Source organism: Perognathus longimembris, chromosome 17 (genome assembly GCF_023159225.1).
Source record: "Perognathus longimembris pacificus isolate PPM17 chromosome 17, ASM2315922v1, whole genome shotgun sequence".
Lineage (NCBI taxonomy): Eukaryota > Metazoa > Chordata > Mammalia > Rodentia > Heteromyidae > Perognathus > Perognathus longimembris.
This window is the reverse complement of record NC_063177.1, coordinates 16,112,180-16,137,768: the sequence shown is the minus strand read 5'-3', so window position 1 is coordinate 16,137,768 and position 25,589 is coordinate 16,112,180. Positions and strand designations below refer to the sequence as shown.

Below are 25,589 nucleotides of genomic sequence, written 5' to 3'. Positions count from 1 at the left end.
GCCCCTCCCTCCGGAGCGCCTTTTCCGGAGGCGGGGCTTCCGTGCGGAGTGAGATCTTCTCCACCAACCTGTCAGTTTCAGTGAAACCGCGACGGGAACTTTTCCCACGACGCACTCTGCGATTGGCGACTTTAAAACGCCGGATGTAGCCGGGCAGCGGTGGCTCACGCCTGTAATCCTAGCGATTTAGGAGGCTGAGATCTGAGGCTCACGCCTCCAAGCCAGCACGTGCAGGAAAGTCCTGAAGACTCGTCTCCCACCAAAAGCCCAGAAGTGGAGCTGTGGCTCTAGTGACAGAGCGCCAGCCTTGAGCATAAAAGCTCAGGGACTGTGCCCAGGCCTTGAGTTCAAGCCCCAGGACCGGCACATTAAAAAAAAAAAAAAAGCCGATATAGTGCCAGCTCTAGCTCTTGTTTCAAAAGGTCCAGTTTGTTGCCAGTTATTTCCTTCCTTTTTTTTTTTTTTTTTGCGCTGTTAAGTGGTATCACGTAGAAAGATGTTGAATGGAAGGCTACTCGTGCACGGGGAGGCCTAAGCCCCTCCTCTCAGATCCAGGAGCGCCGCTCTACAGTTGACGACCAAAGGCATTCTTCACCCCAGCAGCCTTTTTCTTTCCCTCAACACCCTTTCAATTCCAAAGGCAAGTCGCGTGGAAGACTCTTCACTCGCCTCATCGGCTCCGGACAGTTCCCGCCGGTCCCTCACTACATTCGGCGCCCCAATCCCCACAAAGCGGTTACAAGGTCCAGATAGGATGTGGAGAGCCCAGATAAGGGTGGGGACTGGCTGTGACCCTCCTGCCTTCTGGCTCCTGTTCTCCCCAAACAGCAGCTGCCTTCCCACTGATCTTCCGACAAGCTTTGCAACTGAGCGACCGGAGGCCCTCGGACTGAGGGCCCTCGGAGGCGACCTGGGACCGGGTGACGATCGCGAGCTCTCCCCGTGGGCGAGACCTTGGCCTCCCAGCTTCGCGGGTGGGAATTAGGGAGGCATCTATCAGAATTGAGGCGCAGCCTCTGGGGTCCAAGAGGTGGCTGGACTGTGCAAGTGCTGGGCTGGCTACCGGCGCTCACAATGCGAGTTTGCGCCCTCAGGGCGGGAGCGGGCGCGTTGCCATGACAGCGGTCCCCGGGCCCGCCGCCCCCCGGCGCGCGCAGCCGCCCCGCGCCCGGGCCCCCCGCCCCTTCGCCGTGCGCACCCCCCCCCCCCTCCCAGCCGTGGGAAGGGGCCGGGCCTGCTGTCTGACGTCGGTGCGGGGCTCGGAAGATGGCTGCGGAGCCGATCACCGGGCAGTGGCTGCGGCGGCGGCGGCGGCGGGCGGGGAGCGCGGCGGGAGGGGGCTCCGCCTTGCGCGTGGGGCGCTGAGCTGAGCGGCTCGGAGGTGGCGAGAGCGAGCGGGGGCTTCACGGGGCCATTCGGGGCCGCCTCTCCACCACCTTCCGCACCATGGGCAGCGCGGAGGACGCAGCCAAAGAGAAACTGCTGTGGAACGTGAAAAAGGAGGTAAAGTCGGGGTGCGGACCCCAGGCTGGGGCGGGGGGTGGGGGGGGCTCGCGCTACGTCCGCGCGGCCCCGGGACGGGGAAGCCCGCGCCCACCTCCGGGTGCGGACACCTGCGAGCCGGGCCGGGGCCGGGCGGGGGCGGGGTCCCGGAGCGGCTGCGGCGGCCGCGGCTCTCCGCGCGGGGGCAGCGCCCGGGGACCAGGTGGCACCCCTGTGCTTGTTTGCTTCGCGCTCCCACAGCTCCCCGCCCTGTGACGGCAGCAGTCCCGGAGGACCGCGGTCGGGGGAGGGGTGGCGGCGGGTTCTGGAGAGCCGGAGCTTTGCCCATTCATTGCCCGGTGCCACTTCTGGAGGGGGCGGATCCCCACGGGCATCCTGCGGCGCCGCGCGGGTGATTTGGGGGGCTTAGCTCCCGCTAGCGGCGTCCTGCCACCCCCTTAGGTATCCCTCCGGCAACTGAGTCGTGGCTGCCTGGTCTGCTGCACTCTCTCTGTTCTCCCTCCACGCCCACCTCCTTACCCACGAATCCGTGTGTGTGTGTGTGTGTGTGTGTGTGTGTAAGAATGGTGTTTTTAGACTCGATTTCTTTCTGCTTTTGAGGGAAGCCCTCACGTCAGAAAGAAGAGTCCTCCTCTGCACTAGCTATCTTACCTTGATCCTGCTGAAAAGCCCATGTTCATTGGGGGAGGGGGAGGAGGGTGCACATATGAATGACTCACCAGCGTGTGAGAGCTCAAGCCTGCAGAGTAGAGGAAATGAATGGAGGCCTCCTTCCCTCACCACTTTGGTGGCTATATCTGCCAGACGAATGAACTCCAAGAGGGCAGGGAACCTGCCTGCTTTGTTCACTATGCGCTATCCACTGTCTGGCACACGGTGACTATATATATAAATAAGCCAGTTGATCCTGGAGACTGAGGACTGGTAGAATCGAAGTTTGGATTAGCCTGAACCTACTTCTTTGTGACCTTGATTAAGTTACTTAACCTCTCCGAGCCCTGATTTCTTCACCACCACCCCTTTTAAACAGGGATAATGTTATCTCATGTTTAAAAATTACCATATTGGTTCTCTTAAACCTTCTTAGAGTTTCAGATGGGGGAGGAGACTCGGGATTCTCATAGAATCTTGGAAAACTCCCCCCAGAGTTCCTTACTGTGGGTTACCTACTATGCCCTTAGTTCCCTTTCCCCTCCCTGGCATAAGGCATCTCCTTCCCATCTTGTGTGAGAAGCTTTGTTGTGCCTTTGCTGTGAAGTGGCCACATGAAGATTTCCTAAGCTGGTGTGTGTGTGTGGGGGGTGTCTATCAAATCAGCATTAAGCCTCTGCCTGGATCTCCCCAAATTGGTAGACAGCTTGCCTAGCACACTTGAGGCCCGGGTTCAATTCAATCCCAAACTCTGGAGGGGAAAGAAAAGAAAAAAAATAGTTACTGGTTATCCCCAGGAAGAAAGTGGTCTGGTGACAGAGACTTTCAGGAAGAGTATGAACAAATGCAGGAAGGAAGCCATACCGAAAAATTTAAGACAGATTTGATTAAACATTTGCTGTGATTATTGGTGAGATCTGAATTTGAGGGTTGATTAGGCATTCTGGAAAAGATTTTTCAGAAAACAATGATTTTTTTCCTCCAGTACTTAGAAGACTGAATTATTCCAACAATGATTCTTAAAAACAACAACAAACCTCAAGCATGACTGAGTGCCAGTTGTTCATGCCTGTAATCCTAGCTACCCTGGGGGCCAAGATCTAAGGATCAAGGTTCAAAGCCAAGCCAAGCACGAAAGCCTGTGAGGCTCTCTTCTCCAATTAACTACCAAAAAAAAAAAACAACAAACAAACCAGAAGTAGAGCTGTGACTCAAGTGGTAGAGAGATAGCATTGAGCTAAAAAGTCCAGGGGCAGTACCCAAGCACTGAGTTCAAGCCACAGGACTGGCACAAAAGGAAAAGAGACTCATCTCCAGTTAACCAACAAAAAAGCCAAAACTGGAAATGTGGCTCAAGTGATAGAGTACCAACTGTGAGGAGAGAGTCTAAGGAGAATGTGAGGCCTGAAGTCTAATCACCCGCATCAACAAGTGTGTGTGCATGTGCACACGTGCACGCACGTGCATGCACACACACACATACACACACACACCAAGGCATGTCCAAAATATGGCGTAGCTGTATAATGTGTCTTCCTGACAGATTTCCCTGCTTTCCACTTCATATATTTCCCCCTTCAGTGCTTGGTTTGCAGAAAAAAAAAATCCATGCCAACCACCAGTGTTTCAAGCTGTAATCCTAGCTATTCAGGAGGCTGAGATATAAGAATCATGGTTCAAAGCTAGCCCAGATGGAGGCAGGGAGTATGGCCTAGTGGCAAAAGTGCTTGCCTTCTATACCTGAAGCCCTAAGTTCACTTCCTCACCACCACATATATAGAAAACAGCCAGAAGCTGCACTGTGGCTCAAGTGGCAGAATGCTAGCCTTGAGCAAAAGGAAGCCAGGGACAGTGCTCAGGCCCTGAGTTCAAGGCCCAGGACTGGCCAAAAAAAGAAAAAAGAAAGCTAGCCCAGACAGGAAAATTCATGAGACTCATATCTCCAGTTAACCACCAAAAAAGTCAGAAGCTCTGAGCTATGGCTCAAGTGGTAGAGTGCTAGCCATGAGCAAAAAACTTAGGGACAGTGTTCCAGGCATTGAGTTCAAGCCCCAGAACCAACACAAAAAAGAAAAGAAAAAGCATAATCCTTTTCTCTCCCCAAGAAGAGACAACCAGAATCAATTTAGGCAAGGCCAGCCTTTTTCACGGAGACCTCTAATATCTTTGTAAGAGTAACTACTATAGAGCCTCCTAACCCAAAAAATATGTCCTACCAGGTACTTAGATGCCTATGGATGTTTAGTTGTGGTATTATGTTCTGCTAATAAACACAAATACCCCTTGGGAAGTCATTTAGGACCCTTTTAACAGTTTAGAGTACAGGAATGTATCTTATCCCATCCTCATTTACCTAACCACTGATAATGAGCAGTTCCATCAAGGAGGAAGTGAAGACCCTCTGGGCCCTTCTTCCTTCTCCTTTTCTTCCCTTCTGGTTTTTTGTGTGTATGTGTTTTTTTTTAATGGTCGGTCATGGGGCTTGAACTCTGGGCCTGGGTGCTATCCCTGAGCTCTTCAGCTCAAGGATTGCACTGTACCACTTAGGCCACAGTGCCACTTTTGGTTTTCTGGTGGTTAATTGGAGATAAAAGTCTCATGGATTTGAACCTTGATCCTCAGATCTCAGCCTCATGAGTAGCTAGGATTACAGGTGTGAACCACTGGTGCCTGGCTCCTTTTTCTTCCCTTTCCTTCCCCTTCTGCAAGCTTTGGACTCTTACCACTCTCCAAACCGTATAGTGCTAAATGAAGGCAACATCAGGACACTACAACTGACTGTCCAAAGAATGGTAAGACCAGTTCTGCCTACTGCAGGTTTTTATACTAGAGTTGAGGAAATTATCTTCTGATCTCTAGTGCTAGCATCTATCTCCTACACATTCCCCCACATCTTAATATTGCTTGCCTGAAATGTTGGGAGCAGCTAGAACTTCATAAACCACCAATGGGAGTGCAAGTTAGTACAATGACTTTGGAGAGCATTTTGGCAAAGTCTAGCAAAGCAGAATATATGCATCACAAATTCCTTGCTTAGAAATATAAATTTTAAAAAGCCAGCAATACATATGTTCAGCAAAATATGTGTCCAGAATGTTCACAGCAAGACTATTCATAAAAACCCTAAACTGGAAACTACCCAGATGCCAGTCAATTGTGCGTTCACACAATCTGGAATGAACCAGCTACAACTACACACAACGTTTATATCTATCTACAACATATATACAACATGGATGAATCTTACAATTACACAGACAAGCAAAAAACAAAACAAAACAAAACAAAAACTAAACTCCCAAACAGCTACAAACACTAAAGGTTGTTATTCTATTCTATTCTATTCTATTCTATTCTATTCTATTGTATTTATTTATTTATTTATTTATTTTGGCCAGTCCTGGGCCTTGGACTCAGGGCCTGAGCACTGTCCCTGGCTTCTTCCCGCTCAAGGCTAGCACTCTGCCACTTGAGCCACAGCGCCGCTTCTGGCCGTTTTCTGTATATGTGGTGCTGGGGAATCGAACCTAGGGCCTCGTGTATCCGAGGCAGGCACTCTTGCCACTAGGCTATATCCCCAGCCCCTGTTATTCTATTTATGAAAACAAAAAATACATGTTTTAGGACTCCAGACATGACTCAAGGGGCAGAGCACCTGTCTAGCAAGCACCAGACTCTGAGTTTAAACCTTAGTATCACCAAAATCAATAAATATCTGCAAAACTAACCAGTGATGTTAGAAGTCAAGATAGTGGCCAGGTGCTAGTGGCTCATGCCTATAATCTTAGCTATCAAGAGACTGAAATCTGAGGATCAAGGTTTGAAGCCAGTCTGGGCAGGAAAATGTTAGACTCTTATCTCTAATTAATCACAAGAAAAGCCAGAAGTGGCTTAATTGGTAGAGCAAAAGAAGTCTAAGGACAGTTCCTAGGCCCAGAGTTCAAGCCCCAGGACTGGCCAAAAAAAAGAAAGGAAGAGGGGCTGGGAATATGGCCTAGTGGCAAGAGTGCTTGCCTCCTACACATGAAGCTCTCGGTTCTATTCCCCAGCACCACATATATGGAAAATGGCCAGAAGGGGCGCAGTGGCTCAGGTGGCAGAGTGCTAGCCTTGAGCGGGAAGAAGCCAGGGAAGGTGCTCAGGCCCTGAGTCCAAGGCCCAGAACTGGCCAAAAAAAAAAGAAAGGAAGAAAGAAAAAGATGTCCCTTACCTTATAAGGTATCTGGAAGGGGCTGAGGAATGGCCTAGTGGCAAGAGTGCTTGCCTCATATACATGAAGCCCTGGGTTCAATTCCACAGCACTACATATACAAAAGATGGCCAAAAGTGGGGCTGTGGCTCAAGTGGCAGAGTGCTAGCCTTGAGCAAAAAGAAGCAAGGGACAGCACTCAGGCCCTGAGTCCAAGGCCCAGGACTGGCAATAAATAAATAAGGTATTTGGAAGATTTTACTAAGGCCTCTATACCTCAGGCTTTTTTAAATTTTTTTTTTTTTTTTTGGCCAGTCCTGGGCCTTGGACTCAGGGCCCGAGCACCATCCCTGGCTTCTTCCTGCTCAAGGCTAGCACTCTGCCACTTGAGCCACAGCGCCGCTTCTGGCCGTTTTCTGTATATGTGGTGCTGGGGAATCGAACCTAGGGCCTCGTGTATCCGAGGCAGGCACTCTTGCCACTAGGCTATATCCCCAGCCCAGGCTTTTTAAAATTTTTTAATTGTTATTATAAAGGTGCTGTACAGAGGGGTTACAGTTATATAAGTCAGGTAATGAGTACATTTCTTTTCAGACAATGTCGTGCTTTCACTCTCTCTCTTAGTTTTTCCCTCCCATTCCCTTCCTACAAATTGTATAGTTCATTGTCAGTATAGTGTCTAGTGAGTACCACTGCTACATTTGTTTACCCTTTGTCCCTCCATTTCTGTGTCCCCTTTGCCCTCCCAAAGACAGATAAATGAACAAACAAGACAAAAAGAAAACAAAGCTGGGTACCAATGGCTTACGCCTATATTCCTAGCTACTCAGGCAGCTGAGATCTGATAATCCTGATTTTGGGTCGGTGGGGCTGTTTTTGTTTTTGGTGTGTTTGTTTTTGCCAGTCCTGGGGCTTGGACTCAGGGCCTGAGCACTGTCCCTGGCTTCTTTTTGCTCAAGGCTAGCACTCTGCCACTTCAGCCACAGCGCCACGTCTGGCCGTTTTCTGTATATGTGGTGCTGGGGAGTTGAACCCAGGGCTTCATGTATACGAGGCAAGCACTCTTGCCACTAGGCCATATTCCCAGCCCCTGATGATCCTGGTTTGAAGCCAGCCCAGGCAGAAAAATCCTTGTGAAACTCTAACCTCCATTTAATCTCTCAAAAACAGGAAGTGGAGGGGCTGTGGGAATATGGCCTAGTGGCAAGAGTGCTTGCCTCGTATACATGAAGCCCTGGGTTCGATTCCCAACTACCACATATATGTAAGAGGCCAGAAGTGGCGCTGTGGCTCAAGGGGTAGAATGTGCTAGCCTTGAGCAAAAAATGAAGAAGTCAGGGACAGTGCTCAGGCCATGAGTTCAAGCTCCACAACTGGCAAAAAAACAAGACAAAAACCAGGAAGTGGAGCTGTGGCTTCAAATGATAGAGCACTAGCCTTGAGGAAAAGAGCTCAGGGATAGTGGCCAGGCCCTGAGTTCAAGCCCCACAAGAAGGAAGGAAGGATGAAAGGAAGGAAAGGGCAGCAACAAAGAGAAAAATTTCTTGTTTCCATTTCCTGAAGTTCATTTCAGTAAATATTATTTTATATAATCAGATGCACATAGACATTGCACCTTTGTGTTCTTCTACAAATATCCTCCTTTGGTCTCACTGTGACACACATCAGTTTTAGAACCTAGAAAGAAAGAATGAGAACATATCAAATGTCCCTGAGGGATGAATGGATCCTAACCTCAGAGAAGAGAAGAGGAGAGGCTGGCTATTTGTCTGAAGCCCTGCCCCAGCTGAATGCAGGGGAACAAATAGCCTCTTATTTATTTATTTGGGGGGAGGTGGTCCCTGGGGCTTGAACTCAGGGCCTGGGCACTGTCCCTAAGCTTCTTTTGCTCAAAGCTAGCACTCTATCACTTGAGCCATAGCAACACTCTGGCCTTTTCTGTGATTAATGAGAGACAAGAATCTCACAGGCTTTCCTGCCCTGGCTGGCTTCAAAGCTAGGATTACAGGTGCCTCTTATCCTCAAAGCAGGACACTTTCACCTAGATTAGAACCTCCACACCATTTAGTTGATGGGTTTGACATCTGTTTTCCTGATTTCCCCTCCAAAAGGCTTGGAGCAGGAAGTATTTAATTAATCAGTCAATTAATAAATATGTTAATACACACAGATATATAATAATACTGGGCTAGAGATGTGGCTTCATGGTAGAGTGCTTGCCTACCATGTATAAGACCCTGGGGTCTGGTCCTCAGTATCCTCCCAAAGTAAAATAAATAAAAATAATGATGTTATCTGTTTATCCACAGGTGAAGCAAATCATGGAGGAGGCTGTCACCAGGAAGTTTGTGCATGAGGATAGCAGCCACATCATTGCTTTGTGTGGTGAGTGAGTGGCTTAGGTCTGGTAGGGTGGGAGATGAGTCTAGAGCTGAGGAGGATGTCATCCTGGAGCAGAGAAAGATTAATCCTTAGGTTTACTACTCAAATGTTTAGCCACAAGTCCACATCAACCCAAAACACTTGAATTCTCCTTGGGTCCCATCCCAGATCTATTCAATTGGATTTTCAGGGCCTAAGAATCTATCATTTTCAGTTCCCTAGGATAATAGCTCTCCAATTTTAGTTACCTGAAGGGCTTGTTAAAACACACTCCTGAGGGCTGGGAATATGGCCTAGTGGTACAGTGCTTGCCTTGTATACATGAAGCCCTGGGTTCGATTCCTCAGCACCACATATATAGAAAAAGCTGGAAGTGGCGCTGTGGCTCAAGTGGTAGAGTGCTAGCCTTGAGCAAAAAGAAGCCAGGGACAGTGCTCAGGCCCTGACTGAGTTCAAGCCCCAGGACTGGCAAAAAACAAAACAAAACACAGGCTTGGCTCCTAGGCCTAGAGTATCTGATTCTAGTAGGTATAGAGGTCACCTGATGCTGGAGAGGGAGTGTTCTTTTTTTTGGTGGTGGTGGTATTAGGGGGTTGAACTTGGGGCCTCATATTTGCCAGGCAGGTCCTCTGCCTCTTGATTCTCTGACTCCAGCCTGTTTTTGCATTCATTATTTTCAAGGTAGTGTCGTCTTGGCACTCCTCCTACTTGTGCTTCTCTGTGTTGGAGACAGGCATTCGCCACTACACCCAGCCACTGAGTTGAAGTAGTCTCATGAACTCTTCCCTGTGCCAGCCTCACCCGGGATCCTCCCCATCTCTGTCTCCTAAGTAGTTAAAATTATAGGCTTGAGCCAGCAAGAAAATCTGCATTTCCAACTAGCTCACAGATAGGGCTGATATTGCCAGTCCAGGGACCATACTTTGAGAAACCTTGCCTGAGGTAATTAAGGGTTGGGAACCACTTCTCTGATTTACCCGCTTTTGAACTTTAGAGGAAGATTGGTACTTTGGGGATGCTTTCTACTTCCTATGACACATTTACTTTCTGACTAATTCAGCCTGAGTAGTTACATCATCTTAACTCTACATGTACTTGGTTGGATGCAAAAGTATTTAAGCATTCGGCTAGCAGGGGTAGTCAAAGTCTTCCATCCATAGAAGGGGAAAATATCCATAAAAACCTTTTCAACTTGCAGATGTTTGTGTTTGTATCTCTGCACGCAGGCTATTGCTCCCCCTCACACCCAGGATCCAACCAGGGGCTAATGCATGGTGTAGATGCTGAAGGGATGCTTTTGGTAGTTGTGTAGTGAGACAGTGTTGCCCTATTCATGAGTCCAGCAGCAAACACTTGCTGAAAGCTCCAGATTACATAATCTGTGATTCCCCTGTTGCATGCAGGAAAATGGCAGTGACAAGATGGATAAGTCTCTGCTCCAGGAACTTACATTCTGTTTAGGGAGATAAGAAAACAAATGTGGGGCTGGGAATATGGCCTAGTGGTAGAGCGCTCGCCTCGTGTACATGAAGCCCTGGGTTCGATTCCCCAGCACCACATATACAGAAAACGGCCAGAAGTGGCGCTGTGGCTCAAGTGGTAGAGTGCTAGCCTTGAGCAAAAAGAAGCCAGGGACAGTGCTCAGGCCCTGAGTTCAAGCCCAGGACTGGTGCAAAAAAAAAAAAAAAAAAAGCCAGAAATGGAACTGTGGCTCAAGTGGTAAAGCACTAGTCTTGGGCACAAAAAAGCTCAGGGACTGTGCTTAGGCCCTGAATTTAAGCCCCAGGGAGGCCAGAGTGTGTGCACATACACATACACACACACACAAATCAAAGCAATGCTTCTCACCTCAAGAAGTTTTTGTGGGGATTGAGTTGATGACTATGAATGTCTCTAGCATTGTAAGAACAGAAAATGTGTTTCTTTCTCTCCTTTGGATATTGAGGTTGGAGACTGGCTTGTAGGATTTAGGTTCCCTCATCTCCCTTTTTGGTATATTTCTGCAGTTCTATGACATGATCAAGTTCACAACTTGATCTCGCCTTTTCTCAAGGGCACCTGTGCTAGGGGAAAAAAAGCTTGCCAGTCTCACAGTAAGTACCTTGGAAGAGCCTTAAAATTCTTCTTTCCAGTTGTACCAGGTCCCTTAGTTGTCATCACCAGAGGGGCTCTGCAGGTGGCCCTGTTATATATACGTGGCTTGGTGCTTGGCTTTGTCAAGCACACATGCTAAAGAAAACAGAAACAAAGAGCACAGTTTGTGCATGGGTGCCATGTGTGGGTAGGGATGGGAGATGAGGGAAAAGGTACTGGAGGAAAACAAGCCGGAGAGAAGCTGAGGCTGTCCACACTCTGGCTGTTTGGGTGGGAAACAACTGTCAGCTGTCCTGTGATTGGTTCAGAAGCCTCTGGGAAGCTGTGGAGCTTTCACTTTTGTCTCTTGCCTGGGAGCTTGGGGTTCTTTCCAGAAGGCTAGGATATCACACTCTAAAGGAATGTGGGGTGTGTTTTTTTTTGTTGTTGTTTTTTGTTTTTACTACTTTCAGTTGAGTTCAGTTGCTGAAATAGAACAAGGCCCTCAGTATTTTAAGCTCAGACCAGGGAGAAGACGAGCCCTTATTCCGCGGGTCTTCAAAAGATACCTTAGGACCAACAGTACAAACTTAAATGCATATAGGCCTAGACAGAGAAATGTCTACAAGCTAAGCTGACCAGATGGAAGATGGGAGGTAGTGGCAGGAACTGAAAGTGACCTGGATAGAGTTGCCCTGAGACAGCCACAATTCCTCTATGGGGATGTGGGCTTCCCATGGCCTCTATTTTTAAGAAAAAAACCAAAAAAACAGAAGTATGGGATTTTTAAAATGAAATTTTCTACTGTGTAAACGCAGACGACTAATTGCCATTTTTAAAAATGTGTGGGCCAGACAAAAGGTATCAGCAGGCCTCTGCCAGTTTGCTGCCTCTGCTTTGCGCGCAGTACATAGTTACTGAGGAGACCGTGAGCAGGAAGGGTTGCCAATAGAACCAAGCCAAGGCAGCTGGGACATCTGAGACTCTCCCCTTACCCCCCCCTCAAAATTTTCTTGTACTTTGTCAAAATTGGTGTTCCAAATAACACTAATTGATATTCCAAATCTGGGCTCAAAACAGGGTTGATTTAAAGCAATGATTATCAACATTTTTATTCTCTCCATCTGCAAGCCATTTCCATGCAGTAGAATCATAAGCAGGATTCTTGGGGGGAGAAGGAGGGAGATCTAGATATGTATTGAATGAAAATGACACCCTCTGGCTTTTTAGAAATTCTGTTATCCCTATCTCTCTCACTCTGGGAAGTGTTTGGGAATGCATTTTTATTCTGAAGGAGATCCAGATGAATACTGTGTTTGTACCATTTGTGCTGTTGTGCTACCCTTGTCCAGAATTCAGCTTTGTTCTGGGAGGAATGGGATTTCATAAAATATGCATGATATAGTCAGGGTCAGAGTGAAGTCAGGGCAAACTGGTCTAACAATAGAGTGACTGCATCCTTGGAGCTCTTAACTCCATGCTTTCCCTCTGTGCTAGGAAAAGGAGGACTAGGAGGTGGCTGAGGATCAGATCTAGGCACGAGCTTCCTTCAAATACTGGTATTTGGGCCATGCTGGGCCTTACTGACTCACATGTATAATCCTAGCTTCTCAGGAGGCTGAGATATGAGGATCAAGGTTTGTAGCCAGCCCAAACAGACAAATCTGTAAGATAAATCTTTTTTTTTTTTTGCCAGTCCTGGGCTTATACTCAGGGCCTGAGCACTGTCCCTGGCTTCTTTTTGCTCAAGGCCAGCACTCTACCACTTGAGCCACAGCGCCACTTCTGGCCGTTTTCTATATATGTGGTGCTGAGGAATCAAACCCAGGGCTTCATGTATAGGAGGCAAGCACTCTTGCCACTAGGCCATATTCCCAGCCCCAAGACAATTTTTTTTTCTCCTATTAACCAGCAAAAAGCCAGAAGTGGCTCTATGGCCCAAGTGGTAGACCACCAGCCTTAAACAAAAAGGCTGAGGGATAATGCCCAAGCTCTGAGTTCAGAGCCCCAGGACCAGTATGAAAAAAAAAATCAGGGTTGGAAGTCTAGCTCAAGTGGTTGAGCTCCAGACAAACAGACAGAGTAAGCACATGACTTGAGTTCAAACTCCAATACTCTGTGTGTGTGCGTGTGTGTGTGTAGACAGACAGACAGATATGGATACAGATACTTGGATCTGAAACAAGCTTCCTGGAGGGTTCGTAAAACAGAACCAGAGTCCCTAAGGAGCATGGATGTAGCTCTAGTGGTAGAGTACTTGTTCTAGCATTCATGAGATCTTAAATTCAATCCCTAGACCTAAAGAGAAAGGGAGAGAGAAGAGAGACAGACCAACTGACCGACCAACCGACAGACAGATAATAAAAAGAGAATCACTAGGTTAAAATCTGGCTGTGGACAAACCCAGAGATATTGTGGCCAGACTTCCTGCCACAGAATTGAGGTGGGGCAAGATACAGGACAGACAAGAAAGGTACATTGGTTCAGTGTTTGCTGTGGCTGTCCCTAAAATTGTCTATCTAGGAGCCAGTCAAGCCCTGCAAGTAGAAAGCTTCCTTGTGAGGAAGCTTTGCTGGCAAATGTGACTGCCAGCAGGGATGGGGGTGGGAGGTTATCCATGTGCTGTTCCTGCCTCTCAGGGCACAGAGTGTGGCTTCAGTGCTGCTCACCTGAGGCACCAACGATGGGCTCAACACCACCATAATATAAAAGAGATCTTTAATAGCCCTCTGTGTGTTTGTGTGTGTGTGTGTGTGTGTGTGTGTGTGTGTGTGTCTACATGTGTTTGATACCAGGGTTTAAACTCATAGCCTGGGTACTGTCCCTTAGCTTTTCCACTGAAGGTTGGTGCTCTACCACTCAAGCCATACCTCTACTTCTGTCTTCTTGTTGATTAATTGGAGATAAGAATGTCACAGGACTCGACAAATGGGACTACTACAAAATAAAAAGTTTCTGCACAGCTAAAGACATAGCCACCAAAATAGAAAGACAGCCAACCATATGGAAAAGGATCTTTACCAGCACAGCAACAGACAAAGACCTAATATCCGTCATCTACAGAGAACTCAAAACACTAAGCCCCTCCAAGCCCAGTAAACCAATTAGGAAATGGGCAAAGGAGCTAAAGAGAGACTTCACAAGAGAAGAGATAAAAATGGCAAAGAAACATATGAGGAAATGTTCAACATCCCTGGTAGTAAAGGAAATGCAAATAAAAACAACCCTGAGATACCACCTCACTCCAGTTAGAATGGCCTATACTCTGAACTCAGGCAACAACAAATGCTGGAGGGGGTGTGGGGAAAGAGGAACCCTTCTCCATTGTTGGTGGGAGTGCAAATTAATACAACCACTTTGGAGAACAGTATGGAGGTTCCTCCAAAAGCTCAACATAGACCTACCCTATGACCCAGCCATACCACTCCTAGGCATCTATCCTGAACAACAGGTCCCAAGATATCAAAAAGACATCTGCACTTCCATGTTTATTGCTGCACAATTCACAATAGCCAAAATAGCGAAACAACCCAGATGCCCCTCCACAGATGAATGGATCCAAAAAATATGGTACCTATACACAACGGAATACTACATAGCGATTAGAAATGGTGAAATATTGTTATTCGCAGGGAAATGGTCAGAACTTGAACAAATAACGTTGAGCAAGACAAGCCTAGAACACAGAAAACAAAGGGGCATGATCTCCTTGATATATGACTGTTAAGGTGGGGGAGGGGGAGACAGTAGAGACCAGGTCTGTGAAACCAAAAACTTCTTGTCAAATTGTATTTCCCACAGGTATAGGTCAGTGACCCTACATTATGTAACTAAAACCAAACAACTACTCAACATATAGAGGTCAAAAATAGACCTCTCGGGGCTGGGGCATATAGCCTAGTGGCAAGAGTGCCTGCCTCGGATACACGAGACCCTAGGTTCGATTCCCCAGCACCACATATACAGAAAACGGCCAGAAGCGGCGCTGTGGCTCAAGTGGCAGAGTGCTAGCCTTGAGCGGGAAGAAGCCAGGGACAGTGCTCAGGCCCTGAGTCCAAGGCCCAGGACTGGCCAAAAAAAAAAAAAAAAAAAAAATAGACCTCTCAGTGGATCACAGTAGCTCAAAAGCTATGTATGTTTGTTCATATAAGACAGGAGTAAGCAAACTCTATTGTTGGTGTTACATTTAAAGTCCTAGGTAAATTTCCTTTGGCATAGGCCACGTGGCTACTGTATATGTTTTTGGTACACTGTAATGTATATATGTCTACATGATCTAGGGAAGGGAAAGAAAAACAGGGTGGGGCTGGGGATATGGCCCAGTGGCAAGAGAGCTTGTCTCGTATACATGAGGCCCTGGGTTCAATTCCCCAGCACCACATATACAGAAAACGGCCACAAGTGGCGCTGTGGCTCAAGTGGCAGAGTGCTAGCCTTGAGCTAAAGGAAGCCAGGGACAGTGCTCAGGCCCTGAGTCCAAGGCCCAGGACTGGCCAAAAAAAAAGAAAAAAGAAAAACAGGGTGTAAGATATCACAAGAAATGTACACACTGCCCTATTATGTAACTGTACCCCTTTTGCACAACACCTTGTCAAAATTTTTTTAAATTAATAAATAAATTAAAAATAAATAAATAAAAAAGAATGTCACAGGGGCTGGGGATATAGCCTAGCGGCAAGAGTGCCTGCCTCGGATACACCAGGCCCTAGGTTCGATTCCCCAGCACCACATATACAGAAAATGGCCAGAAGTGGCGCTGTGGCTCAAGTGGCAGAGTGCTAGCCTTGAGCGGGAAGAAGCCAGGGACAGTGCTCAGGCCCTGAGTCCAAGGCCCAGGACTGGCCAAAAAAAAAAAAAAAAAAGAATGTCACAGAACTTTCTTGCCTGGGCTGCCTTCGAGCCACAATCCTTAAATCTCAGCCTCCTGAGTAGCTAGGGTTACACACATTATCTTTTTTATTTTTATTTTTTGGCCAGTCCTGGGCCTTGAACTCAGGGCCCTGGCTTCTTTTTGCACTCTACCACTTGAGCCACAGCGCCACTTCTGGCTTTTTCTGTTTATGTGGTCTGAGGAATTGAACCCAGGGCTTAATGCATGCTAGGCAAGCACTCTGCCACTAACCCATATTCCCAGCCCCCACTCCTTTTTTTTTTTAAATCTTAAAATCTTATGCCTAGCAAGCTTAAGCTGTGGCACCACAAAAGGAAAAATAAAAATACTATTAAATCAATGCTTCATGTTTTTCCTGTAGCTTATAAACTTCACCCTCACATCCATCAGATAATATCTCCTGCATCCCTCCCTTGGAGGTGTTTTTAACATGTACAAAGGGACAGAGTGCTCAAGGGCAAGTTCAACAGCAAATTATTCCAAGTTCTGCCTTTGAATCCTGCATCTGAAATAGTAATGCAGGTGCTTGAAGACTCAATTATTACTTGGCTGTTCATTGAAAGATCTGAGGTAAATCCAGGTAATCTAGGCATCAAAAGCTTCTCTGGGCCTGTCCTCCCCTCTGGCTCAGCCCTGGGTGTGTCTGCCTCCACAGTATCTTGGTTTACTCTATTCTGAATGGACACTGGAGTTGAACTTAACCCTTAGTTAAGGTGTCCTGGATGGCAGTTGGCTCTCCGATTCAATGTCTTCCTTTTCACAGGACCACCAACCCCCAGGCATGGGGGGTGGGGGTTGGGCCCAACCAGCCTAGCCTCCACCTCACCAGTTTCCTAGCCCTCCAGTGTTTAAAGGGTCAACTTAAAGGTCCCTTCAGGCTGAGGGTGCACTGTAATGGGAGACAGGGGTGGAGCCTGTCGACAGGAGAAACATCAGGCTTTATTAACCAGCTTCCTGTTGCTAAGCAGCTTTCATTAGCCAGGAAGGTCTGCCCTGCAGTGAGGTCCTTTGGGTAATGGCAAGAAGATGCTAATGAGCAGGGAGAGCAGCAAGTGCCATGGGAGGCTTACATCCCACCTGGGATATTACAACCAGAGATGTTCCAGTACGTTCTGAGAGTCAGACTCCAGACAATTTTCAGCAAGTCTCTTTCCAGTAAAAGGGATTCCTTCCCACCTCTATTCAGTGAATAACTGATCCTCAGACTAGCTCTCTGCCTTCCATCTAGAAACCATTACTTAGGAAGGAACTGGTTCCCCTCCCCCTGTGCTGGGGGCTGGGGCAAGGGGAGGCATGGCTGAGGGCATGCAGTGTGACTTGCATCTTTGGAATCAGACAGACCCAAGTTCACACCCTGGCCTTGTCACTTGAGAATGTACCTATAGCTATTTACTAATCTCTCATCCTACTCCCAGAAAGCAGATGTGAGGATTGGCACTTGCCTAATGTACATGAGGCTCTAGGTTTGATTTCCAGTACCTTAAAAAAATGTTAGTAAGGGGTCTGGGAGTATGGCCTAGTGGCAAGAGTGCTTGCCTCCTACACATGAAGCTCTCGGTTTGATTCCCCAGCACCACATATATGGAAAACGGCCAGAAGGGGTGCTGTGGCTCAGGTGGCAGAGTGCTAGCCTTGAGCGGGAAGAAGCCAGGGATGGTGCTCAGGCCCTCAGTCCAAGGCCCAGGACTGGCCAAAAAAAAAAAATGTTAGTAAGGAAAAGAGAATGAGAGGAGGAAGAAAAAGGGATAGCAATTATAGATTTTTATTTTATTTTTTTTGCCAGTCCTGGGGCTTGAACTCAGTGCCTGAACACTGTCCCTGAACTCTTTTTGCTCAAGGGTAGCACTCTACCACTTGAGCCACAGCACCACTTCCAGCTTTTTCTGTTTATATGGTACTGAGGAATCAAACCCAGGGCTTCATGCATGCTAGGTAAGCACTCTACCATTAGGCCAAACTCCTGGCCCCAAGTATAGATGTTTTTCTTGAGAAATTTTACATAAAGAGCTACAGCTAAGTGGGGCCATACCCCAGATAGGACACAAGGCCAAGGGAGGTAGGGTGTTTTCAAGTTGCACAAGTTATAAAACGTTCATATAAATGAGAAGTATCTTAAGAGAGAAAATTGGAAGATAAAGGAAAGAGAAGTGTCATTTGCTGGAGTCCTTGGCAAGGTGGGTGGTTCTGGGCACCAGTATTCAGGGCCTGAGTTTCAGTGGCCTGAGAGCGGAGCACAGCATGACCTGACCATGGCAAGTGTGGGAGGGAAGGCAGGGGATGTGCATGAGCACAGGGTAAATGGCACCATTGCTCCCTGACCCCCTTCAGCATGCAGACAGCCATCACGAAGACTTTTGTACCATTCATGGTTAGTTGCTTTCTACCATCCACCATCTATTGATGCAGGACATATTATCTGCCCTGATTGCAGCAAAGCAAAGGAAGGTTATTGATTTGCAGTAAGACAGCTAGCTAGTAAGGAGAGGAGCCAATGGCTTTAAATGTTGGAACTCAATTGTCTTGGCCCAGAGTCTGTGCTGCCCAGGGAGGGGTTGGTGCCCCTGAGGACTCACCAGGAGTAGAACCTGGAAGAGTGGGGAGATTCCTGAGGAGTTGGCACTTAGGCAGACTCAGCTGCCATCATTTAATGGTGCTCAAGGCGTCCAGAGACACCCTAGGAGTCAGTGAGTCCCTTGTCAAACTGAGTGACTGTGCTCAGCTGGGCCTAGCCCTATTCCTTCAGAAACCACTATGAACCTTCTGCCTGCAAACCCTGTCCTACACCCCCAGGAACGCAAGGGAAATGAGTATGTGTGGCAAGACTCATTTATCCCCACCTTAGTCCAGAATATCAGGCCAGTTTTCTCTTCCCAGTCAAGGTCTAGATGGGAAGAGTGCTTTCTTATTTTGAGGTTGAACAAGGCTGAATGCACCCCAGAGTGGGGGCTCATAGCCAGTGTGGGCTAAGAGGAAAAGCCCTCTCAGTCTATAGTAGAAACATTCATTCTGAATGGTCGTTACCTAACTCTGGGTGGGTGAAAACTGCCTATCAGAGAAGAAAGAAGAGAGGTTTGGTGATGCCTCTTTGTTCCTCCCATCAGTGTCCCATGACATTCAGCTTTTGAAAACTCTACTCTGAGTAGTGCCCCTGAAAGCTCTCAGACCCATTCAATCACCCATGTTGACTGTGCTATACACAATTTCCTCCCTCTGGTTCTCTATGGAAACCATGAAGGAACTCCTCCATTGCACAGATGGTAGCTGGGAGTAAAGATGAGACTAAGCCACAGGTCAGGGAGCTGGCTACACTCTTGCCACACTTGCTCTCCTCCCAACCTCAGCCCCTCAGCTTCATATCAGGATGTGCCAGCTTGCGGGGGGAGTGTTCCTATACCTCAACCAAATTTGGCTAGTCCTTTGAAGGCTGTTTAGTGGGTCATACTATAACCAGGCTAGTCAGGGGCTAGGCCTATACAGGCTCTTTGGCTACAATTTTGAATGTAGATGCATTTGCACATGAGATGCAAGATGGAATGAGGAACCCAGACCGCACCTTGTTATTGAGGCCCCCGAGGACCCCTTTCCACCCACTGCAGCATTTCCTGGCAGCTCTAGTTTCTTTTCTTTTCTTTTCTTTTCTTTTCTTTTCTTTCCCTGAAAGTCCTGGGGCTTGAACTCAGGGCCTGGGCACTGTCCTTGAGCTTCTTTTGCTCAAAGCTAGTATTCTACCACTTGAGCCACAATGCCATTTCTGGCCTTTTCTGTTTATACGGTACTGAGGAATCAAACTCAGGGCTTCATGCATGCTAGGCAAGCACTCTACCACTAAGCCATATTCCTAGCCTCAGTTTTTTTTTACAAGCTCCTGAGACACCTGAGTTTGTTCCAGCCCATGGTATTATTGCTCTGACCCCTACCCCACTCAGGTTACCAACTGCTGCCCTAAGCAGGTGCTGGCTAAGGAAGCAAGCCATTTGGAAGACCCTATTTGGAGAAAACCTGTCATCATCTCATGTTAGGAACTCTTGGTGATCCACCTACTAAGGCACTATAACTGAAGTTTTTGAACTGTTAATATTTACCTCGTTCTAAAATCATTACTATATAGACAGTACAAACCTAATGCCTTACTCCTTCCCCTGGTCTCATTCACAGACTTCCCTTCTGCTTATCATTTACAGGTGTCTTGTGTACAGTTATAGAGCTGTTTGTGTGTGTGTGTGCATGTGCGTGTGCGTGTATGTGTGTGTGGGGGGGTGGTTCTAGGGCTTGACCTCAAGGCCTGGGCACTATCCTTGAGTTTTTTTTGCTCAAGGTTAGCACTCTACTACTTGAACCACAGCTCTGCTTTCCACTTTTTGGTGGTTAATTGGGGATAAAAGTCTCATGGACTTTGTTTCCCAAGCTGGCTTTAAATTGTGATCCTCAGATCTCAGCCTCCTGAGTAGCTAGAACTACAGGTGTGAGCTGCTGGCTTTCAGAGGTTTTTCTTTCTTCTTCTTCTTCCTCTTCCTCTTCTTCTTCTTCTTCTTCTTCTTCTTCTTCTTCTTCTTCTTCTTCTTCTTCTTCTTCTTCTTCTTCTTCTTCTTTTTTGGCCAATCCTGGGCCTTGGAGCCAGGGACAGTGCTCAGGCCCTGAGTCCAAGCCCCAGGACTGGCCAAAAAAAAAAAAATCATAGTTAAAAAAAGATAATAGTAATAATCTTTGTCAACCTACCCATTTTGTAACTGAGAGATGTCATGCAATCCCACTAATCTGCATCTTGCTTTGGGAAAACTTGCTGTCGTTCCTAGAGAGCCTCTTATTGATTTTCAGAGTTGCACAAGATTCTACCGTGTGAACTTACCATATTCACCTACCCTGTCTCCTATTTTTTTTGACAGTATTGACGTTTGAACTCAGGGCTTTACACTTACCACATAGGCTTACCACTTGAACCACAAATCCAAGCCAACCTGACCCCTTCTGATAGACATGTGGGTCTTTCTAGTCCTATGCTGCTACACATGTGATCAGTTCAGTTACATCTGTAGGAAAAATTCCAGAAGTGAGGAGCTGCAGGGACAGAGATTATCTGCTTCACTGATAGAGCCAAATTGCCAAATAGGTGTTTCACTATCCAGCCTCTCCTATCAGCCTTATACAAGCAGATTCAGCAGCTTTCCATTTACCTTCCATCCCTCTGTCCTTGGGAAGAGTTGGAGGCAGGGCCCTATAGGATTTCATTAGTATTGTGGTCTCCAGCCCAGGTAGCATTTGTTAAGCTCAGTAACTTACTGGGCTTGAAGGGTATGTCAGGGGCTAGTGGGTCTGGTGGTGATGGGGGTAGGTGAGGGACGCCTATAATTCCCAGGCTTTCCTTGGGAAGATGGCATCAGACTTTTCAGTGGGGGGAGGGGTGTTCATGGCAAAGTGCTGAAGCTAAATTTAGCTGTGTTCCTGCCCACTCAGAGCTGCTGTTCTCTGAGTCTTTCTGCCAGTGGGATGGGATAGATGACAGTAGAAGAGGTACCCTGAGCTCATCTGGCACAAACTGAAGGCAATGGGAAGATCAGTGTGGGCAGTGAGAGGATCATTCTCGTTAAGTCCTATCTCTTTATTTTCATTTGTTTGCCCAGACCTTGCCATCCAATCCAGTATTAGTTCACGTATTTGTCCCATCAGTGAGTCAAATGGTAAATAAGGCTGTCACCTTGTGGTTCATTCAGTTTGTACTGGACCCCTGAGATGGGGGAGAGGGGTTTGAAACCTCCTTGACTAGGGGCCTGGGATCCATACAGCTCATCAGTTAGTAAGCAGGTGGAATCAGCCAACTTAGTACTTTATCTCTGGGCAATCTCCTACATGCTGTTCACCCTGCAGGTCCTGGTGGCAGATCTGGTACAGAAAGAGGAGTGAGGTCCTAGATATCTGCTTGGAGAGAGAATAAGCTTGTGATTTTATTTTATTTATTTATTTTTTTGGTCAGTCCTGGGGCTTGGACTCAGGGCCTGAGCACTGTCCCTGGCTTCTTTTTGCTCAAGGCGAGCACTCTGCCACTTGAGCCACAGCGCCACTTCTGGCCATTTTCTGTATATGTGGTGCTGGGGAATCGAACCCAGGGCCTCATGTATATGAGGCAGGCACTCTTGCCACTAGGCCATATCCCCAGCCCCAAGCTTGTGATTTTAACAAACTTCCCCCTGGGGAAGGGAGCTTGACAGTCCCCTATTCAATCTGAGTGTGAAAGGCCTCTCTTGGAAAAGTATGTTCAGAACAAAGTTGGATATTGTTGGCAATGGCTCTTTAGACAGTTCTGAATGTAGTATTCACTGTATATTGGAGCTCGAGGGGAAGAGAGAGGGAGGAGGGAGTTTCATTCAGTGGGAATGTTTGGGTTTCTGCTAAACTCAAATGTTAGAGGAGTTATTAATTTCTTAGAGGGATCAGGTAGCCTTCTGTAGAAGCTGAAAGCCATGGATTCCCTAGCAAGGAAAAAAAAAAATCAGCTCTCTGAGCTCTGTTGGCACATGCCTATAATCCTATCTACTCAAGAGGCTGAGATCTGAGGATCACAGTTCGAAGCAAGCACAGGCAGGAAAGCCTGTGAGACTTTGGTGAACTACTGAACTACCAAAAAGCCAAAGTGAAGCTGTGGCTCAAGTGGTAGAGTGCCAGCATTGCACACAAAAGCTCAGAGATAGCGCCCAGAGTTCAAGCCTCAGGATCTCCCCCGCACCCCAATAAAGTCAACTCATGCATTCTAGAGCATGTCAACAATTTACATACAGTTTATACATAATTTCTAGGCTGCCTTTGGAGCTCAAGAAGCCCATCCACAAGCCCTCCTAGGGTAATAATTATCTGTTGTTAATATTATTATTATTTATGCCTACATATTAACACAGGACAGTATTTGTCATTGAATTTGCTCATTTGCTCATGGGGATACCACCATGGGAATGGGAGAAAACATTGTATAGTTTCACCCATCACTGGTGAAGGGAGGTGTGGAACTAGGCCAAAAACATCTGGCACAACAGGTCCCTTGCAAAGTGGAGAGTGAGAGGGATTTCTCCTTCCCCAGACAGGGCCTGGCGTCTTGCCTAAGTTTCACGGAAAGAACTCAGGAGCCATGGGGTGAGCAGGGGGTTGGGCGTGATGTTTGGATTTCCCTCAGCACTCCTTTATTGCAGTAATTGCTGAGGACTGCCTCCTCCTGCTCTCTGGAGAGAACCGGTTGCCTCTGCCGAGAGGCTGGCTAGGAGGGCGGGTGAGGCCAAGCAGAGTGGCCACTCCCATCTCCCAGCCTGGCTGCATTTGCAGTCGCCTGGGGAAGGTGGCAAGGCTAATGACTCATTATCCCTGCAATTAGTCACATCATGGAGGCACATGATGCCCTGCAGGACTGGTGCCACCTGCTGCCACACTGCTCTGTTTAGCATGGCTTATCTCTACATCTAGATGAGGATTTAATTCCAGGAAATGATCACTGCCTTCCCACAGGCACAACACACCTATAGCTGCAGCAACCCAGACCCAAGAGTCACTCACCTGTACATGCTAGATCCACATAAGACCTCCAGGGACCAGTGCGGACTCTGGGGAGAACAGTGTGGACACTAGAGCCATAGATCCTCCCACATGCCTTATACATGCATGAGACATGCCAGTTCTTCTGTCTCCATATATGTGTGCACAGATTTGTGATCACACTGTGACGGAAAGGCTGTGCCTTTCCAAGATCTTCAAGGCCTGAGCAGGACACTGTCAGGGGCAGTGGCCTGCCTGTTTCCCTCCCCTAGGTTACTGTCACCAAGCCGGCCATCCTCCAGGTGGTCCTTAGGTCCTCTCTCCCTTCTAGACCTCCCCTAACCATGAGGTTACTTTATAGGACAGCAGTGACTGTCAGTTGCTCAAAGGCAGAACAAAAGCTTAGGAAGTCAGTTTTCACTAATCACTTCCTAAGGGCAGTTGCCTATCCCAACAGTACTAGTCAAAGTAAACGTCAAAGAAAACCAAAAAAACATAAACTTGACAGGACCTCAGTCCCCCAGATTTAAGAGAGCAATCCTTCCATGGGTGCTATGGGCTCTATGGGGCACCCTGTAATCATGTGATGCATCTGGGTCCTGCATCTGGGTCCTGCCACATCTGGCTCTTACTAAGTATAGAATAGGCTCTCAACAGGAAGGCTGGCAGTCAGGAACTGACATGGTTCCAGTATCTTCTGAGATCTCTACCCTCCATAAGGAGTTCTACACAACCTGTCTCATGTGGTGTCCCATACCAGTCCTAAGATGTCTTTCCCAATTCACAGATGATAAAACAAGGCTTGAAGCATTAAGTCATTTACTTACCCAGGCTTTACAAAAGCAGCAACATGCTCCATCGACTTCAGCCCCTGGTCTGTTTCCAGCACCATTCACTCAGCCGCCAGGCTTCGTCATGTTGGGCCTTCGTCATGGCCCAACATTTTTAGAGTCCATATGTGCCCTGGGAAAAATCACTGCCCTTTCCCACCAAATCTTTCTTTCCTTCCTGTAGGGTTTCTGGGCTAAGTAGGGTATGAATAGAGAGACTGAATGTCCCTTCCCCCCAAAAGTATGAATGAATGAAGGGAAACCCTCTCAGCATGGATGAGAGAAATCTCACTCTCAGCTGCTGCGCTCATCAATAATCCAGGGGCCACTGTCAGGTCGATCTCTGCAGTGGCTTCATCAATATTTCAGCTCCTCTAGAACCTGGTTCCTTAGCAACCACATCACTAAGCTTTCCAGGGAAGGCAGTGGGCCAGGTGTTGTCTGCATCCCCACCCTGTAGGTGCTGTCCTTGTTTGTCTTCATGGACAGTTGGAACTATTCACACCACCCCAGTGAGTGGCATTGGTCCTCATAGCCCATCTGGGGTGGTGCTATTTACCAGATGTAAAAGAGGAGCTGCTTGAACATCACACAGCCACAGCTCTTTTGAGTCCACCTGTAGTGGGGACAGAGGAACAGGAAGGGCGAGGTTTGGAAGGAGATTAGGATATGTTTCCCCAGCCTTCCCCCTCCCCTAGTTGTAGCAAAGGGCATGGCCTGCCCTTGACCTTGACCTTGCCTCCCTCTCTACAGTCATGGAAAAGAGAATGTCCCCCACTTACCCAGGCTCAGGTTGTTTTCTCTTGTGGCCCAGGTGCGGTGGAGGCTTGCCTCCTGTATCAGCTGAGACGCCGTACCGCTGGCTTCCTGCGCAGTGACAAGATGGCAGCTCTGTTTACCAAGGTGGGGAAGACATGCCCCGTGGCTGGGGAGATTTGTCACAAGGTTCAGGAGCTGCAGCAGCAAGTAGAAGGCAGGTGAGCTGTGGACTAGCCCCTCCTCACCTGTCTTTCCTTCTGCTTGGCATCTGCTGCTTCCAGGACAACCTACCCAAAGGTTGGCTTCTGGGCCCAGAACTTGTACTACTTCCATGAGGGACCAGCTTGAGGGTGACAGTTGGTCCTGTCCTACTCCCTTACCTCCCTATCCTAGCCCAGCCTGTCTCAGCTCACCAGTTCCCACATCTGGTGCCACCAACTTGGTGTTTACCCCTGGACCATTGTGCTGAAATCCTTACTCGTCTTTGCAGGAAATCCTCCGGAGGTGGCCATGAGGCTCTGCGGAAACAGGGCTCAGCCAGTGGGAAGGCCCCAGCCCTCAGCCCACAGGCCTTGAAACACATATGGGTACGCACAGCACTCATCGAGAAAGTTCTGGACAGGGTTGTGCAGTACCTGGTGGAAAACTGCAGGTGACTGCCCTATCCCCCAGCCAAACCCTCTCCCCCAGCCCATGTCCTGCACAGGCCTTACCCCCAACCCCCACCCTTAATAGCCCCTGGCAGCTAGGCATGCCTGCACCTCCCCCTTTAGCAATTCCAAAGCATTGACCACACCAG

General features: G+C 47.9%; 1 protein-coding gene across 4 annotated transcripts in view; it reads left to right on the top strand.

The window, feature by feature from the left end:
- The first annotated feature begins 1,036 nt into the window (after positions 1 to 1,036).
- The window catches only part of Sgsm2 (small G protein signaling modulator 2), a 42,823-nt gene continuing 18,270 nt past the window's right edge, over positions 1,037 to 25,589 (top strand). Inside the window, exons 1-4 of one of the 4 annotated variants that reach the window (XM_048365168.1) lie at positions 1,037 to 1,503; positions 8,653 to 8,728; positions 24,846 to 25,008; positions 25,281 to 25,442. In XM_048365168.1, coding sequence (XP_048221125.1) covers positions 1,447 to 1,503; positions 8,653 to 8,728; positions 24,846 to 25,008; positions 25,281 to 25,442 — 458 coding nt within the window. In that variant the 5' untranslated portion in view covers positions 1,037 to 1,446. The remainder of the gene's footprint in view (positions 1,504 to 8,652; positions 8,729 to 24,845; positions 25,009 to 25,280; positions 25,443 to 25,589) is intronic. The other 3 variants (XM_048365167.1, XM_048365170.1, XM_048365171.1) reach the window with 3 other exon arrangements.